Source organism: Salvelinus alpinus, chromosome 1, assembly GCF_045679555.1.
Source record: "Salvelinus alpinus chromosome 1, SLU_Salpinus.1, whole genome shotgun sequence".
NCBI classification, from domain to species: domain Eukaryota; kingdom Metazoa; phylum Chordata; class Actinopteri; order Salmoniformes; family Salmonidae; genus Salvelinus; species Salvelinus alpinus.
In genome coordinates this window covers 101450706-101468118 of record NC_092086.1, presented here as the reverse complement: position 1 = coordinate 101468118, position 17413 = coordinate 101450706, and the positions used below count along the sequence as shown (strand labels likewise).

At 41.6% G+C, this 17413-nt stretch overlaps 1 protein-coding gene across 5 annotated transcripts; it reads right to left on the bottom strand.

Annotated features, from left to right (window-relative positions):
* Positions 1-271: 271 nt before the first annotated feature.
* Positions 272-15379, bottom strand: LOC139536932 (heparanase-like). Of its 5 annotated transcripts, none has more exons than XM_071337688.1 (13): positions 15206-15379; positions 14769-14811; positions 14118-14257; positions 13663-13791; positions 13336-13509; positions 11522-11693; positions 8852-8899; positions 5212-5305; positions 4941-5047; positions 4005-4119; positions 3713-3837; positions 3273-3425; positions 272-2824 (listed from the first exon to the last, which is right to left on the bottom strand). In XM_071337688.1, exons 2-13 carry the CDS (start codon positions 14780-14782, stop codon positions 2665-2667), a joined length of 1431 nt encoding a protein of 476 aa, XP_071193789.1. In that variant the 5' UTR covers positions 14783-14811; positions 15206-15379; the 3' UTR covers positions 272-2664. The 5 variants fall into 5 exon arrangements, with proteins under 5 accessions (XP_071193789.1, XP_071193801.1, XP_071193773.1 ...); XM_071337700.1 differs by lacking the exon at positions 15206-15379 and adding an exon at positions 14897-15032; XM_071337672.1 differs by lacking the exon at positions 15206-15379 and having other exon boundaries at positions 14769-15123.
* Positions 15380-17413: the final 2034 nt, after the last annotated feature.

Below are 17413 nucleotides of genomic sequence, written 5' to 3'. Positions count from 1 at the left end.
GATGTTCCAGTCATCTACCACGACCCAGCAGGAAACATGGACTATAAAATACCGTTACATCATCAAACACACAAGGAGGAACAGGAGGAGTAAAGGATCTGTCAGCGTCAAATCAACGTCCATGTTAGTGTTGTCAGACAGGGGCTGGTGGTTCTACTGCCTGTTCTGTGTATTAAGTCTGCATTAATGACCCTCACTGATTCAAATTAAGTTAAATAATGGTATTAAGAGAATATTAAACAAAGAATATGAACTTTATAGCATGACACGCTTTGAATTCATTACTGCATTTATTTTCTCTCCAAAAATAATTTTGTACAAAGATATTAAAAGCTAAAACTGTTATAATAGTATTGTATCCCAGTGTACCAAAATAGAAAATTGCACAATTCAACTATTAAGTGTAAACATAATGTAAACAAGTTGTGTTTAGTCTCAGGGTTTTGGCATCAAATATGAAACATAAATGTACATTAATTAAGTATTGCCTAAACATTGGAATATATGGAATATATATTATATATATACAGTTGAAGTCGGAAGTTTACATACATTTAAACTCAGTTTTTCCCAATTCCTGACATTTAATCCTAGTAAAGATTCCCTGTCTTAGGTCAGTTAGGATCACCACTTTATTTTAAGAATGTGAAATGTCAGAATAATAGTAGAGAGACTGATTTATTTCAGATTTTATTTCTTTCATCACATTCCCAGTGGGTCAGAAGTTTACATACACTCAATCAGTACTTGGTAGCATTGCCTTTAAATTGTTAACTTGGGTCAAACGTTTCGGGTAGCCTTCCACAAGCTTCCCACAATAAGTTGGGTGAATTTTGGCCCATTCCTCCTGACAGAGCTGGTGTAACTGAGTCAGGTTTCTAAGCCTCCATGCTCGCACACGCTTTTTCAGTTCTGCCCACAATTTTTCTATGGGATTGAGGTCAGGGCTTTGTGATGGCCACTCCAATACCTTGACTTTGTTGTCCTTAAGCCATTTTGCCACAACTTTGGAAGTATGCTTGGGGTCATTGTCCATTTGGAAGACCCATTTGCGACCAAACTTTAACTTCCTGACTGATGTCTTGAGATGTTGCTTCAATATATCCACATAATTTTCCTTCCTTCAATGCCATCTATTTTGTGAAGTGCACAAGTCCCTCCTGCAGCAAAGCACCCCCACAACATGATGCTGCCACTCCCGTGCTTCACGGTTGGGATAGTGTTCTTCGGCTTGCAAGCCTCCCCCTTTTTCCTCCAAACATAACGAAGGTCATTATGACCAAACAGTTCTATTTTTGTTTCATCAGACCAGAGGACATTTCTCCAAAAAGTACGATCTTTGTCCTCATGTGCAGTTGCAAACTGTAGTCTGGCTTTTTTATGGCGGTTTTGGAGCAGTGACTTCTTCCTTGCTGAGTGGCCTTTCAAGTTATGTCGATATAGGACTCGTTTTACTGTGGATAGAGATACTTTTGTACCCTTTTACTCCAGCATCTTCACAAGGTCCTTTGCTGTTCTGGGATTGATTAGCACTTTTCGCACCAAAGTACGTTCATCTCTAGGAGACAGAACACGTCTCCTTCCTGAGCGGTATGACGGCTGCGTGGTCCCATGGTGTTTATACTTGCGTACTATTGTTTGTACAGATGAACGTGGTACCTTCAGGTGTTTGGAAATTGCTCCCAAGGATGAACCAGACTTGTGGAGGTCTACAATTTTTTTTCTGAGGTTTTGGCTGATTTCTTTGGATTTTCCCATGATGTCAAGCAAAGAGGCACTGGGTTTGAAGGTAGGCCTTGAAATACATCCACAGGTACACCTCCAATTGACTCAAATTATGTCAATTAGCCTATCAGAAGCTTCTAACGCCATGACATAATTTTCTGGAATTTTCCAAGCCGTTTAAAGGCACAGTCAATTTAGTGTATGTAAACTTCTGAACCACTGCAATTGTGATACAGTGAATTATAAGTGAAATAATTTGTCTGTAAACAATTGTTTGAAAAATTACTTGTGTCATGCACAAAGTAGATGTCCGAACCGACTTGCCAAAACTATAGTTTGTTAACAAGAAATTTGTGGAGTGGTTGAAAAACGAGTTTTAATGACTCTAACCTAAGTGTATGTAAACTTCCGACTTCAACTGATATATATATATATATATATATATATATATATATATATATATATATATAGTACCAGTCAAAAGTTTGGACACACCTACTCATTCAAGGGTTTTTCTTTATATTTACTATTTTCTACATTGTAGAATAATAGTGAAGACATCAAAACTATGAAATAACACATACGGAATCATGTAGTAACCAAAACAGTGTTAAACAAATCAAAATATATTTTAGATTTGAGAATCTTCAAAGTAGCCACACTTTGCCTTGATGACAGCTTTGCACACTCTTGGCATTCTCTCAACCAGCTTCACCTGGAATGATTTTCCAATAGTCTTGAAGGAACGTTTGACTGGCTCTGTAGCTGAAAACAAAGTTATTTAAAAATATATATATTGAATCCTTTCACCACATTCACCTGGTTAACATTCTTTGGCAAAAACATACAGCAGTGTTTAGAGTAATAGTCAAGTGTTTCCTTCTTAGTCTAGACAGTGAATATACATCCATCTTCTCAAGTCCTCCTGTCCAGTTGGGGTCATCGGCAGGCCAGTGCCTGGGCCTCACTGAGGAGATAGAAGGCAAAGGAATAACCAGGCAGTCTGAGATGTTCTCCTGCAGCAAGAGGAGTTCCCTGGAGCGATGGAAGAGTTCGGTCATCTACCATCTTCAACACCTCTCCGTTGAGTTTCACAGACCTGGAGATCACAGCACACAGATAGTCTCCTTTCTATAGTTTTTTAGCACGGTATTGTTTACACTGACAATGTTACAAGGCAAGACAAAAGCAGAAACAGGTAACACTTCCTTGTACAGGGATCCCGAGTGGCGCAGCGGTCTAAGGCACTGCATCTCAGTGCAAGAGGCATTGCTAAAGTCCCTGGTTCGATTCCAGACTGTATCACATCCGGCCATGATTGGGAGTCCCATAGGGCGGCACATAATTGGCCCAGCATTGTCCGGGTTTGGCCGGGGTGGGCCGTCATTGTAAATAAGAATGTGTTCTTAACTGACTTGCCTAATTAAATAAAGGTTCAATAAAAATAAAAATTACAATAATAATAAAAAGACAGCAAAAAGGTTCAAGCAACACACTTAAGGTTAGTGGGCCCCATTGATGGGAATAAAGATTAAATGGTAGCCTACTTCGAGTAGAGTCCCTCCTCGCCAGGCTGTTCAGACTGAAGAACGAAGGCCTCTACAGTGCTGTTAGAGACCATGGCAGGCACAGCGATGCTAGCAGGGCTCTTACTCAGGTTCAGAGCAAACAATGTGACTGCTCCACTTTTGTAGCTTGTACTGGAGAAGAGAGGAAGAGAAAATTGAGGGACAGGCAGGATGGTTGTCTCACAAACACAAGTTGTTGTCTCACATCTAAAAGCTGGAATGCATAATTGGTGAAACTCCCACGTCCGTTTGAGACACTACAACAAGGAAGTTACTGCAAACAGCGAACACTTTGTCACATTGCACGTGTTATAGAACAGCAGAATGTGCTGCAATTATTTTTACCACGCTGCCTGAGGTTCCTCACCTGTTTCGTCTAATGCGGATTCCATCTTTAATACAGCTAGATTGTGAAATACCTTTTCTTGTTAGTGCAGTGTAGGTAGACCCGTACTCTTTTCGTCTTTCCCAAAATGGAAAAGGCTTCTATACTCAGCACCTCTGGTCCAACAAGCCTCTTGTACAGAACTGATAGCCAGTAATCCTGCCAAAGTGATACAAATATAAACCAGAGAATTTACTATATATAGAAAAATTGAATATTCCTAGAATAGACAAAATCTTTTTTTCAATTTAAAAAATACTTAATTGGATCATTGGCGTTTTTTCAGGAATTCAAAAGACATGAGAATAAACAATCATTTCTCTTACAGGAAGTGGATCGAGGTTATCATCTACCAGGTGGTAAGTCCCAGATCCAATCAAAACCTGCCTGATTACAACATCTAAGCCAAGCTTTGCACCAAGGCCCAGTTTATCCAGCCACCTGTAATCATGAAAGAGTTATTTTACACCACAAATACAGTACCGCAGGTGTAGGCCACCCTGGTCCTGGAGTGCAGCAGGCACTTCATGTTTTTGATTTAACCAACCAGGAGGACCAGGTGTGTTGAATTTAGGGAATCACTGAACTGATCAATTAGCTCAGTTGGTCAGGTGTGGTGCCTAGTTGGAACAAAATCCTGCAGTACCTGCAGCATTCCAGGAACAGGGTTGCCTACCCCTGCAGTACTGTTTCAAGACACTAAGTTTTTGGGGACAATAATGAGATTCAGCCACATATCATCTGATCTAGAAACAATCAACCATATTCAGGCTCAATGAGAATTACATTAGATGTAATCCCTTGTAAGAAAATACTTCCCTCACACTGGATTAAGTCAATGTTGGATACATCATGGGACACGCATTTTTGTGGCATTCCTTTAAAATAATTTGGCACTTGAGACTACTATTGTAAGTCTTCCTGGAACAGGGCATGGTTGAAAGATTGATCATGAGATGCAGGCTGACAGGTGACCTGTAAATTCAATGAAATCCACGTTCCCAAATAGCAGAGATTCCCTTCCATGAGAGTAGACTAACAACATAATTGACTCAACTGCTGCTAGTGCACGGAGCGTGCAAAGCTAGGCTGTCTATAGTCTCTCTTCCCACAGTGGAGCGCCATGAGTTTGGCCAGCATGAGTAGGCTGCCTGTTACAACATCCACACTCAGTCAGACTAAAATTATCACTCCAGCTCACATGGTATCAGGGTATGATTCTGAATGGGTCTATATTTCTGTCCTCACAGACACAAACTCACATGAATCCAGCGACAAATGTGTCAGACAGCCCCTTAGCCCCGCCTCCATAGGCAGAACTAGTCTCTCCAAGCCACACCTTCTTCCCAGGGGATGCCAGATCAACGGTCTGAGGATACAAGACACAGGACAACCAGTTAATTTCCTTTACTGAAATATAAAACATACACATTTTTATTTCCTGTGAAATTGCTGTGCACTGGCATTCATCTATAAAATGAAAAATATCTTATATACTATGATTACACAGGTACTTCCACATCTTTTCATTACCTCCATGACTTCATGTGTTTTCAGGGCTAAAGTGTTTAGCACCTCAGGGTCTAGGAAATCTTTTAAAGATGTGTGTCTTCCGTTGACATAGTAACTAATAAAAATACAGAGTAGTCGATTAAAGATCATTTCTTCAAATCAAAGTGACATGACAGAAACATATAGTACCAGTCCAAAATTTGGACACACCTACTCATTCAATGGCTTTTCTTTATTTTTTATACATTGTAGAATAATAGTGAATACATCAACACTATGAAATAACACACATGGAATCAAGTAGCAACCAAAACAAAAGTGTTAAACAAATCAAAATATATTTTATATTTGAGATTCTTCATAGTAGCCAACCTTTGCCTTGATGACAGCTTTGCACACTCTTGGTATTCTCTCAACTAGCTTTGAGGTAGTCACCTGGAATGCATTTCAATGAACATGTGTGCCTTGTTAACATTTACTTTGTGTAATTTATTTCCTTCTTAATGCGTTTGAGCCAATATTTTGTGCTGTGACAAGGTAGGGGTGGTATACCGAAGATAGCCCTATTTGGTAAAAGACCAAGGCCATATTATGGCAAGAACAGCTCAAAAGAGCAAAGAGAAGCGACAGTCAAATAAAATGAAATGTTATTTGTCACATACACATGGTTAGCAGATGTTAATGCGAGTGTAGCGAAATGCTTGTGATTCTAGTTCCGACCATGCAGTAATATCTAACAAGTAATCTAACAATTTCACAACAACTACCTTATACACACAAGTGTAAAGGAATGAATAAGAATATGTACATAAAAATATATGAATGAGCGATGGCCGAACGGCATAGGCAAGATGCAGTAGATGGTATAGAGTACAGTATATGAGATTAGTAATGTAGGGTATGTAAACATTATGTAAAGTGGCATTGTTTAAAGTGGCTAGTGATACATTTATTACATACATTTTTCATTATTAAAGTGGCTAGAGATGAGTCAGTATGTTGGCAGCAGCCACTCAACGTTAGTGATGGCTGTTTAACAGTCTGATGGCCATGAGATAGAAGTTGTTTTTCAGTCTCTCAGTCCCCGCTTTGATGCACCTGTACTGACCTCGCCTTCTGGATGATAGCGGGGTGAACAGGCAGTGGCTCGGGTGGTTGTTCACCTTGATGATCTTTTTGGCCTTCCTGTGACATCGGGTGGTGTAGGTGTCCTGGAGGGCAGGTAGTTTGCCCCCGGTGATGCGTTGTGCAGACCTCACTACCCTCTGGAGAGCCTTACGGTTGTGGGCGGAGCAGTTGCCGTACCAGGCGGTGATGCAGCCCGACAGGATGCTCTCGGTTGTGCATCTGTAAAAGTTTGTGAGTGCTTTCGGTGACAAGCCAAATTTTTTCAGCCTCCTGAGGTTGACGAGGCGCTGCTGCGCCTTCTTCACCACGCTGTCTGTGTGGGTGGACCATTTCAGTTTTTCCGTGATGTGTACGCCGAGTAACTTAAACCTTTCCACATTCTCCACTACTGTTCCGTCGATGTGGATAGGGGGCTGCTCCCTCTGCTGTTTCCTGAAGTCCACAATCATCTCCTTTGTTTTGTTGACATTGAGTGTGAGGTTATTTTCCTGACACCACACTCCGATGGCCCTCACCTCCTCCCTGTAGGCCGTCTCGTCGTTGTTGGTAATCAAGCCTACCACTGTAGTGTCATCTGCAAACTTGATGATTGAGTTGAAGGCGTGCATGGCCACGCAGTCATGGGTGAACAGGGAGTACAGGAGAGTGCTGAGAACGCACCCTTGTGGGGCCCCAGTGTTGAGGATCAGCGGGGTGGAGATGTTGTTACCTACCCTCACCACCTGGCGGCGGCCCGTCAGGAAGTCCAGGACCCAATTGCACAGGGCGGGGTCGAGAACCAGGGTCTCGAGCTTAATGACGAGTTTGGAGGGTACTATGGTGTTAAATGCTGAGCTGTAGTCGATGAACAGCATTCTTACATAGGTATTCCGCTTGTCCAGATGGGTTAGGGCAGTGTGCAGTGTGATTGCGTCGTCTGTGGACCTATTGGGGCGGTAAGAAAATTGTAGTGGGTCTAGGGTGTCAGGTAGGGTGGAGGTGATATGGTCCTTGACTAGTCTCTCAAAGCACTTCATGATGACGGAAGTGAGTGCTACGGGGCGATAGTCATTTAGCTCAGTTACCTTTGCTTTCATGGGAACAGGAACAATGGTGGCCCTCTTGAAGCATGTGGGAACAGCAGACTGGGATAAGGATTGATTGAATATGTCCATCATTACTTTAAGACATGAAGGTCAGTCAATACGGAACAGCTCAAGAACTTTGAACGTTTCTTCAAGTGCAGTCGCAAAAACCATCAAGCGCTATGATGAAACTGGCTCTTATGAGGACCGCCACAGGAAAGTTCATTAGAGTAAACAGACTCAGAAATTGCAGCCTAAATAAATGCTTCAGTTCAAGTAACAGACATATCTATACATTAACTGTTCAGAGAAGACCACATTATTCAGGCCTTCGTGGTCGAATTGCTGCAAAAAAAACACTACTAAAGGACACCAATAAGAAGAAGATACTTTTTGGGTCCAAGAAACATGAACAATGGACATTAGACTGGTGGAAATCTGTCCTTTGGTCTGATGAGTCCATATTTGAGAATGTTGGTTCCAACCACCGTGTCTTTGTGAGACGCAGAGTAGGTAACGGATGATCTCCGCATGTGTGGTTCCCACCGTGAAGCATGGAGGTGATGGTGTGATGGTGCTTTGCTGGTGACACTGACACTGTGATTTATTTTGAATTCAAGACACTTAACAAGCATGGCTCCTACAGCATTCTGCAGTGGTACGCCATCCCATCTGGTTTGCGCTTAGTGGGACTATCATTTGTTTTTCAACAGGACAATGACCCAACACACCTCCAGGCTGTGTAAGGGCTATTTGACCAAGAAGGAGAGTGAGGGAGTGCTGCATCGGATGACCTGGTCTCCACAATCAACCGACCTCAACCCAATTGAGAAGGTTTGGGATGAGTTAGACCGCAGAGTGAAGGAAAAGCAGCCAGCAAGTGCTCAGCATATGTGGGAACTCCATCAAGACTGTTGGAACAGCATTCCAGGTGAAGCTGGTTTAAAGAATGCCAAGAGTGTGCAAAGCTGTCATCAAGGCAAAGGGTGGCTACTTTGAAGAATCTCAAATATATTTTGATTTGTTTAACACTTTTTTGGTTACTACATGATTCCATGTGTTATTTCATAGTTTTGATGTCTTCACTATTATTCTACAATGTAGAAAATAGTAATCATAAAGAAAAACCCTTGAATAAGTAGGTGTGTTCAAACTTTTGACTGGTGCTGTATATGTATCATTAAAATGTCTGGAATTAAACAATGACATTTTTTTTTTTACATATTCTATGGTGTTCCGACTGAAAAGTACATCCCTCATCTGACAGACTCATGTGAAGTCTGGTTAGTGCAAGCCTTTACAAACAGTTCCTCTTTCCCCTTGTGACAACCCCACGTGCCCAACCTTCCAAGCACACAAATAAACTAACCCTGTGTTTGTTCAGTGTCTGTGTGTCAAAGTGAAAAGCAGCAACATGTGACATCTGTTCCACCACTGTGTGCCAGGTGAGGACAGACAGTTAAACTTACTGGTGCCAGGTGCATGCGTCAATTGCTTCTGCCCCACTTTCCAAGAACCTATGAAAGGTAAATAGGATAGGATTGTTCAATATTTTTTATATATAGCTCTGGAAAAAATTAAGAGACCACTGCAAAAGTATCAGTTTCTCTGGTTTTATTATTTATAGGTATGTGTTTGGGTAAAATGAACATTTATGTTTTATTCTATAAACTAGTGACATAATTTCTCCCAAATAAAAATAGTCATTTAGCGCATTGCTGTTATTTTGACCAGATGCCATTTTCTGCAAATAAATGCTCTAAATGACAATATTTCTATTCGGAATTTGGGAGAAATGTTGTCAGTAGTTTATAGAATAAAACAAAAAATTATAATTTAACCCAAACAAATACCGATAAATAGTAAAACCAGAGAAACTGATAATTTTGATATATCAGTCAAAAGTTTGAACACACCTACTTATTCAAGGGTTTTTCTTAATTTTTTACTATTTTCTACATTGTAGAATAATAGTGAAGACATAAAAACTATGAAATAACACATATGGAAACATGTAGAAACCAAAAAAAGTGTTAAACAAATCAAAATATATTTTATATTTGAGATTCTTCAAAGTAGCCACCCTTTGCTTTGATGACAGTTTGGCACACGCTTGGCATTCTCTCAAGCAGCTTCACCTGGAATGCTATTTCAACAGTCTTGAAGGAGTTCCCAAATATGCTGAGCACTTGTTGGCTGCTTTCCTTCACTCTGCGGTACAACTCATCCCAAACCATCTCAATTGGGTTGAGGTCGGGTGTTTGTGGAGGCCAGGTCATCTGATGCAGCACTCCATCACTCTCCTTCTTGGTCAAATAGCCTTTACAAAGCCTGGAGTTGTGTTGGGTCATTGTCCTGTTGAAAAACAAATGATAGTCCCACTAAGCGCAAACCAGGTGGAATGGCGTATCGCTGCAGAATGATGTGGGAGCCATGCTGGTTAAGTATGCCTTGAATTAGAAATAAATCACAAACAGTGTCACCAGCAAAGCACCATCACACCTCCTCCTGCATGCTTCACGATGGGAACCACACATGCGGAGATCATCCGTTCACATACTCTGCATCACAAAGACACGGCGGTTGGAACCAAAAATATCAAATTTGGACTCATCAGACCAAAGGACAGATTTCCACCGGTCTAATGTCCATTGCTCGTGTTTCTTGGCCCAAGCAAGTCTTCTTCTTATTGGGTTCCTTTAGTTGTGGGTTCTTTGCAGCAATTTTACCATTGAGGCCTGATTCACGCAGTCTTCTCTGAAGAGTTGATGTTGAGATCTGTCTCTTACTTGAACTCTGTGAAGCATTTATTTGGGCTGCAATTTGAGGTGCAGTTAACTCTAATGAACTTGTTCTCTGCAGCAGAGGTAACTCTGGGTCTTCCTTTCCTGTGGTGGTCCTTATGAGAGCCAGTTTCATCATAGCGCTTCATGGTTTTTGCGACTGCACTTGAAGAAACTTTCAAAGTTCTTGAAATTGTCCGGATTGACTGACCTTCATGTCTTAAAGTAATGATGGACTGTTGTTTCTCTTTGCTTATTTGAGCTGTTCTTGCCATAATATGGACTTGATCTTTTACCAAAAAAGGCTATCTTCTGTATACCACCCCTACGTGCTCAAAACAACTGATTGGCACAAACACATTAAGGAAAGAAATTCCACAAATCAAATTTTAACAAAGGCATTCCAGGTGACTACCTCATGAAACTGGTTGAGAGAATGCCAAGAGTGTGCAAAGCTGTCATCAAGGCAAAGGGTGGCTACTTTGAAGAATCTCAAATATAAAATATATTTTGATTTGTTTAACACTTTTTAGGTTACTACATGATTCCATATGTGTTATTTCATAGTTTTGATGTCTTCACAATTATTCTACAATGTAGAAAATAGTAAAAATAAAGAAAAACCTTGGAATGAGTAGGTGTGTCCAAACTTTTGACTGGTACTGTATATATAAATAAATAAAATTCCACATGATTGGTGGTTGTGTGAGAATAATCTAATGACCCAACGTTAACCAGCCATGAGACCACTGGAGACACACTGGAGGGGTGATAGTTTGTCCCATACATTGTAAAAAAAAAAGAAAGGAGTTTTCCCAATAGGGAAAAGAGAGTGGAAATGTTTGATATACTTTGTGCCGTTGAGATGAGAAATTAATGAGTTGGTGTTATTATTAACAGTTTAGGTTTGAACCACAGTCTTGGGTATAGACATGCAGTAGCCAGAGGAAAATGAGAGAAGCAGTAATACAACTCTGACCTTATTGTATAATACGGCTGTGAAAAGACAGAAAACGCCCATAAACTGGACAAACCAGTCTAAATCAAGTGGCCTATTATTCAGAGATTAGTCTCCTACTGCATTGGCAGTGATATTCAACCATGAATATAGACAGGTATGCACGTCAAGTCGTAATTCAATTGTAGAATATCCTTTTAATTAATAATAATTCACACTTTCTTTGCCTTAGTAGTTTTCCAGTTAGCAACAACTTTTTCATGTTTGGGAAAATATGTTTCTTACTTTGACCAGGGAGACTTCCAATACTATAGCTTTAGCTAGTACACCAGCATGTCAAATATGACTATATTGGGGCTACCTTATGTATAGGCTACATAAAAGGGACAAACTCTCACCCCTCCAGTAAGTCTCTCCGGTGGTCTCGGGGTTGGCTAATGTCTGGTCCATAGAGTCCAGTGTCATGGTAAAGTTTGGATTCCCGCAGAATCCTGCGGAGTTGAATGAAGTCTTGGCCCAGCTGGTATCCGTTCACCCGGATCCCTGCCTTCTTCTCATAACTGTTGGGCTCTGATATGAATGGAGACAGGATTTTAGAGGACCAGAATGGACATAAGTCAGACTTTTTGATGTTATCCTTGAGGAGTTGTAATATGTGTTGCCATTGCATTGGTGTGAAGCTGACAAACTCAGCAAAAAAAGAAACGTGCCTTTTCAGGACCCTGTCTTTCAAAGATAATTCGTAAAAATCCAAATAACTTCACAGATCCTCATTGTAAAGGGTTTAAACACTGCTTCCCATGCTTGCTCAATGAACCATAAACAATTAATGAACATGCACCTGCGGAACGGTCATTAAGACACTAACAGCTTACAGACGGTATGCAATTAAGGTCACAGTTATGAAAACTTAGGACACTAAAGAGGCCTTTCTACTGACTCTGAAAAACACCAAAAGAAAAATGCCCAGGGTCCCTGCTTATCTGTGTGAACGTGCCTTAGGCATGCTGCAAGGAGGCATGAGGACTGCAGATGTGGCCAGGGCAATAAATTGCAATGTCCGTACTGTGAGACGCCTAAGACAGCGCTACAGGGAGACAGGACGGACAGTTGATCGTCCTCGCAGTGGCAGACCACGTGTAACAACACCTGCACAGGATTGGTACATCTGAACATCACACCTGCGGGACAGGTACATGATGGCAACAACAACTGCCCGAGTTACACCAGGAACGCACAATCCCTCCATCAGTGCTCAGACTGTCCGCAATAGGCTGAGAGAGGCTGGACTCAGTGCTTGTAGGCCTGTTGTAAGGCAGGTCCTCACCAGACATCACTGGCAACAATGTCGCCTATGGGTACAAACCCACAGTCGCTGGACCAGACAGGACTGGCAAAAAGTGCTCTTCACTGACGAGTCACAGTTTTGTGTCACCAGGGGTGATGGTCGGATTCGCGTTTATCGAAGGAATGAGCGTTACACAAGGCCTGTACTCCGGAGTGGGATTGATTTGGAGGTGGAGGGTCTGTCATGGTCTGGGGCGGTGTGTCACAGCATCATCGGACTGAGCTTGTTGTCATTGCAGGCAATCTCAACGCTGTGCATTATACAGGGAAGACATCCCCCTCCCTCATGTGGTACCCTCCTGCAGGCTCATCCTGACATGACCCTCCAGCATGACAATGCCACCAGCCATACTGCTCGTTCTGCACATGGTTTCCTGCAAGACAGGAATGTCAGTGTCCTGCCATGGCCAGCGAAGAGCCTGGATCTCAATCCCATTGAGTACGTCTGGGACCTGTTGGATCGGAAGATGAGGGCTAGGGCCATTCCCCCCAGAAATGTCCGGGAACTTGCAGTTGCCTTGGTGGAAGGGTGGGGTAACATCTCACAGCAAGAACTGGCAAATCTGGTGCAGTCCATGAGGAGGAGATGCACTGCAGTACTTAATGCAGCTGGTGGCCACACCAATACTGAGTGTTACTTTTGATTTTGACCCCCCTTTGTTCAGGGACACATTAATCCATTTCTGTTAGTCACATGTCTGTGGAACTTGTTCAGGTTATGTCTCAGTTGTTGAATCTTGTTATGTTCATACAAATATTTACACATTAAGTTTGCTGAAAATAAAACGCAGTTGACAGTGAGAGGACGTACATTTTTTTGCTTCGTTTATTTAGTTGTTTAGTCAATTCAATCAATGATTGTTACCATTGCCCAGCTCCCAGGCCATGCTGTACTGTTTGGATTCACAGTACTGTATGAGGGTCCTGGCATTGCTGCTGTCCCAGGAGTTGCCAGTGGTCCTGAGCAGCTCGTTGAGCCCAAAGATGAGGTCTAATCCAGAGCAGTTTGTAAAAGAGTACAGTAGATCCACTGCATACTCTGCCAGGAAAAAAACAAATATTTTAAATGTTGTTATCTTCTTCTTTCAGACTATTTGCTCAAGGGAAAATGGGTGGTTAGCTAAACAAAAGAGTCAGTCTATTGTGAGCTAGACTGATGCTGCCTGCATGACAACCATCGCTCATACAGTACCTGTGAACTTTACACTCCGGTACTTCCTCTGCAAGTCCTCTTTCTGGAGAAGTACTTCATGTAGAGCCCATTCCTGCTTCAGCCTCTCCTCCAGTATTGGGGGCAGCTCCAGCCTTTCACAGAGATCATCTGACAGCAGAATAGAAAGCAGGAATCAGAAACCAAGTGGCTGTGAGTCACTCAGAAGCTGATGACCTAAGATTTACCTCAAACGCATGATATTGTTTGAAATCTGCCTGGTCTACTGTGTGCATTCAAGCTGACTCTGTGTGAATCAACATACTGTTCCTTCTCAGTGTCATTAATGCAAAACAGGAATTGTGCTGTGGAAGTGAGTGACCACAATCAAACCACACACACATCACAAGAGCTGCTGGTGAAATATATGAAACGACTCTCTGTGGTAATATGACTAGTAAGCAGTTGAAATGTGTGACAATGTATGCCATATTTACCTGCATCAAAAACAGAGTTTTTGTGATACTCATTTGAATGTAAAAATGCAGGGTTGAAGGTCATGAAATCTTGTCTTGTCCCTCCAAATCTTAGAAATGCTGGGGATAAAGCTTTAGCCAATGTCCTCAGCTTTGGAGACCTGGTGGATTTAGTTCAGAATTTATGCAGTTTTGGAAGATTAAGGTGAGCTGGGGTGTATTCATTAGTCAGATTTCAATGCAAAATGTTCTCCGTTGCAAAACGTTTACTTCAAATGGAAACTTCAAAAGATTATCTTGGACACATTCAGCTTGTTCTGTTTGGTGGTTCCTAGAGTAAACTGTTTTGTGTTGCGAAACGTTTTGCCCCTGGGGTGTAATCATTAGTCCAAACAGTTGTTTTGCAACTAAAACAAGTTTCTGTTGGAAATTCAGGTTGGTCTCTCCCAATTTCGTTCCATTTGTTTCTGTTTAAAAAACGTTTTACAACATTATAGGCGTAATGAATACGCCAGACGTCTCTCTGAACTATGTTTCTCCAGGGAGAAAATATTTATAGGACCTGAATGAGTCTAATCTAGTGGTAGTCTGCTGGTTTAAAAAAAATTGACTGAAGGCAATCGTTTTATAAAACAAATACATGTAAATTGTGCTAAACGTAGTAATACTCACGCTAACAGGTACATGAACTTCTCTTCAGCGACGAGACTCGCATCTATGGCCACAGACAAAAAACGTTCGTTCACTCTCTTGAGTACTCGAGAGAGGTCTACATTCAGATTTACAGACTCAAAATTCACCTCATCCCTCGCAGACCTGACACTTGCTCCGACATAATATCCATGAGATAGAATAGATATCACTAATGCCAAGATTAATATGCCTGACATAATAAGGCTAGACGGACATAGTTCAAATATTACATTACCGCAGTGTATTCAATATAAGACAATTGTAACCCAAATCTACTGATGCTCTCTATATTCCCTCACTATCCCAATAAATGCGTCAATATGTGTAAATCCATCATCGTCATTAGTGAATTCGTATGAAGTTATGCTCAGACTCAATTGTTGAGAGAAAACTGAGTTTCCTGGTTCACAAAATACCTTGGTCTATGGAGGGTGATCAGTGTCAGTTTGAAAATGCAATGCAAAATAAGAACGTGAAAATGGTAAATGCATTTGTTTTTCTTAACAGTGCGCATGATTCATGCCACAATGAAATTTCAATGTTAAAATAAAAATCTAAAATGGCTTATTGAAAATTCTATATTAGAATAGTAAACAGAAAATGAAAGGCAAATTGTTATCGGTGCACTACACAGACATCACTGCGCCATTTCCTGTATGCAAAAATTCAAATTTTCAGTTTGTGACAAAACAAGCAAGTATAATGTAGAGAATCCTTGAACCATCTAAACCTCTGTGAACTATATCTAACCATTTCACAACATATACCCAATATACACAAATCTAAAGTAAAGGAATTAAGAATATATAAATATTTGGACAAGCAATGTCAGAGCGGCATAGACTAAGATACAGTAGAAATGTATAAAATGCAGTATATCCATATGAGATGAGTAATGCAAGATATGTAAACATTATTTCCATTTATTAAAGTGGCCAATGATTTCAAGTCTCTGTACATAGGCAGCAGCCTCTCTGAGCTAGTGATGGCTATTTAAACAGTCTGATGGCCTTGAGATAGAAGCTGTTTTTCAGTCTCTTGGTCCCCGCTTTGATGCACCTGTACTGACCTCGCTTCTGGATGATAGCGGGGTGAACAGGCAGTGGCTCGGGTGGTTGTTGTCCTGATGATCTTTTTGGCCTTCCTGTGACATCGGGTGCTGTAGGTGTTCTGGAGGACAGGTAGTTTGCCCCCGGTGTTGCGTTGTGCAGACCGCACCACCCTCTGGAGAGCCTTGCAGTTGTGGGTGGTGCAGTTGCCATACCAGGTGCTGATACAGCCTGGGAGGATGCTCTCAATTGTGCATCTGTAAAAGTTTGTGAGGGTTTTAGCTGACAAACCAAATTTCTTCAGCCTCCGGTTGAAGAGGCGCTGTTGCTCCTTTTTCACCACACTATCTGTGTGGGTGGACCATTTCAGTTTGTCAGTGATGTGTACGCTGATGAACTTAACTTTCCACCTTCTCCACTGCTGTCCCATCGATGTGGATAGGGGGGTGCTCCCTCTGCCGTTTCCTGAAGTCCATGATCATCTCCTTTGTTTTGTTGACGTTGAGTGAGGTCGTTTTCCTGGCACCACACTCCCAGAGCCCTCACCTCCGTGTAGGCTGTCTCGTCGTTGTTGGTAATCAAGCCTACTACTGCTGTGTCGTCTGCAAACTTAATAGAACATATCTACCGCTTCTTAGACTTGCTTTCACTGAGAATGACAGATCTATAACTCACATTTCTCTGAATTTGGTCAGGTCGCCCAAAAAGTTACATACTGCAGCGTTAACAGAAAACGGTGAATGCAAAAGTGCAAAGTGGCTGTTTTCCAACTGGCCTATTTAGCATTCTCTTTTCATTTTCAAAGTGTATGCAAATATTGATTACTGGAGGTGTACACCAGGAGAGAAAAACAACACCACCATGCAGTGACGCATCCTAGCCATGCCACACGCTCTGTGCATTGATTTTAGACAGGGTTTGAACCTGGTGTCTTGTAAATCAGAACATATTAACCTGCTAAGCCAAAGCCTAGGCAATTTAGCTTGGGGAGCCAATGAAATTTGTCTGGTCTCAGGCAATTACATGTGCGTGTCATCGGAACCTGCAAGTAAGTAGGGGCGATCTCAATACACTGTAGGCTGCCTACTTTCCTATAAGGGAGCACTATTAATGCCCCGGGTGAAGCGGATTAACTCTGTTGCATTCGTTTTAGAATCAAGATGCTTCCCAGACGTGGTGCCCGCTTTAGCCAACGGCAGTCGGCTCAAAACAAAAGTGACGTAGGTTAAGCACGTGGAGTAATGAGTAGAATTCTGTGTTTACATGAAAAAGTGATTGCTTTTGTTAAAAAGCTTTTATCTTCATTTCCAATGAAAACTAGCACTAGAAGAACTCCCTATATGTCCGACTACTCACTGATCTTGGGTCAAGCACGTGGGAGCCTGTCGATAAATTATGGCAACGCTGTAATAGAATGTAATATTTCCCATCCCATCACTGGTGATCATTGATCACTGAGCTTGAATTCTTTCATGGTTTTGATGCACTGTTTCACATGAGCATCTTATTCATCTCTATGGGATGGAATTATTACTCTATTTTGAAGAAATCTACCACATTATCACAAAAAAATAG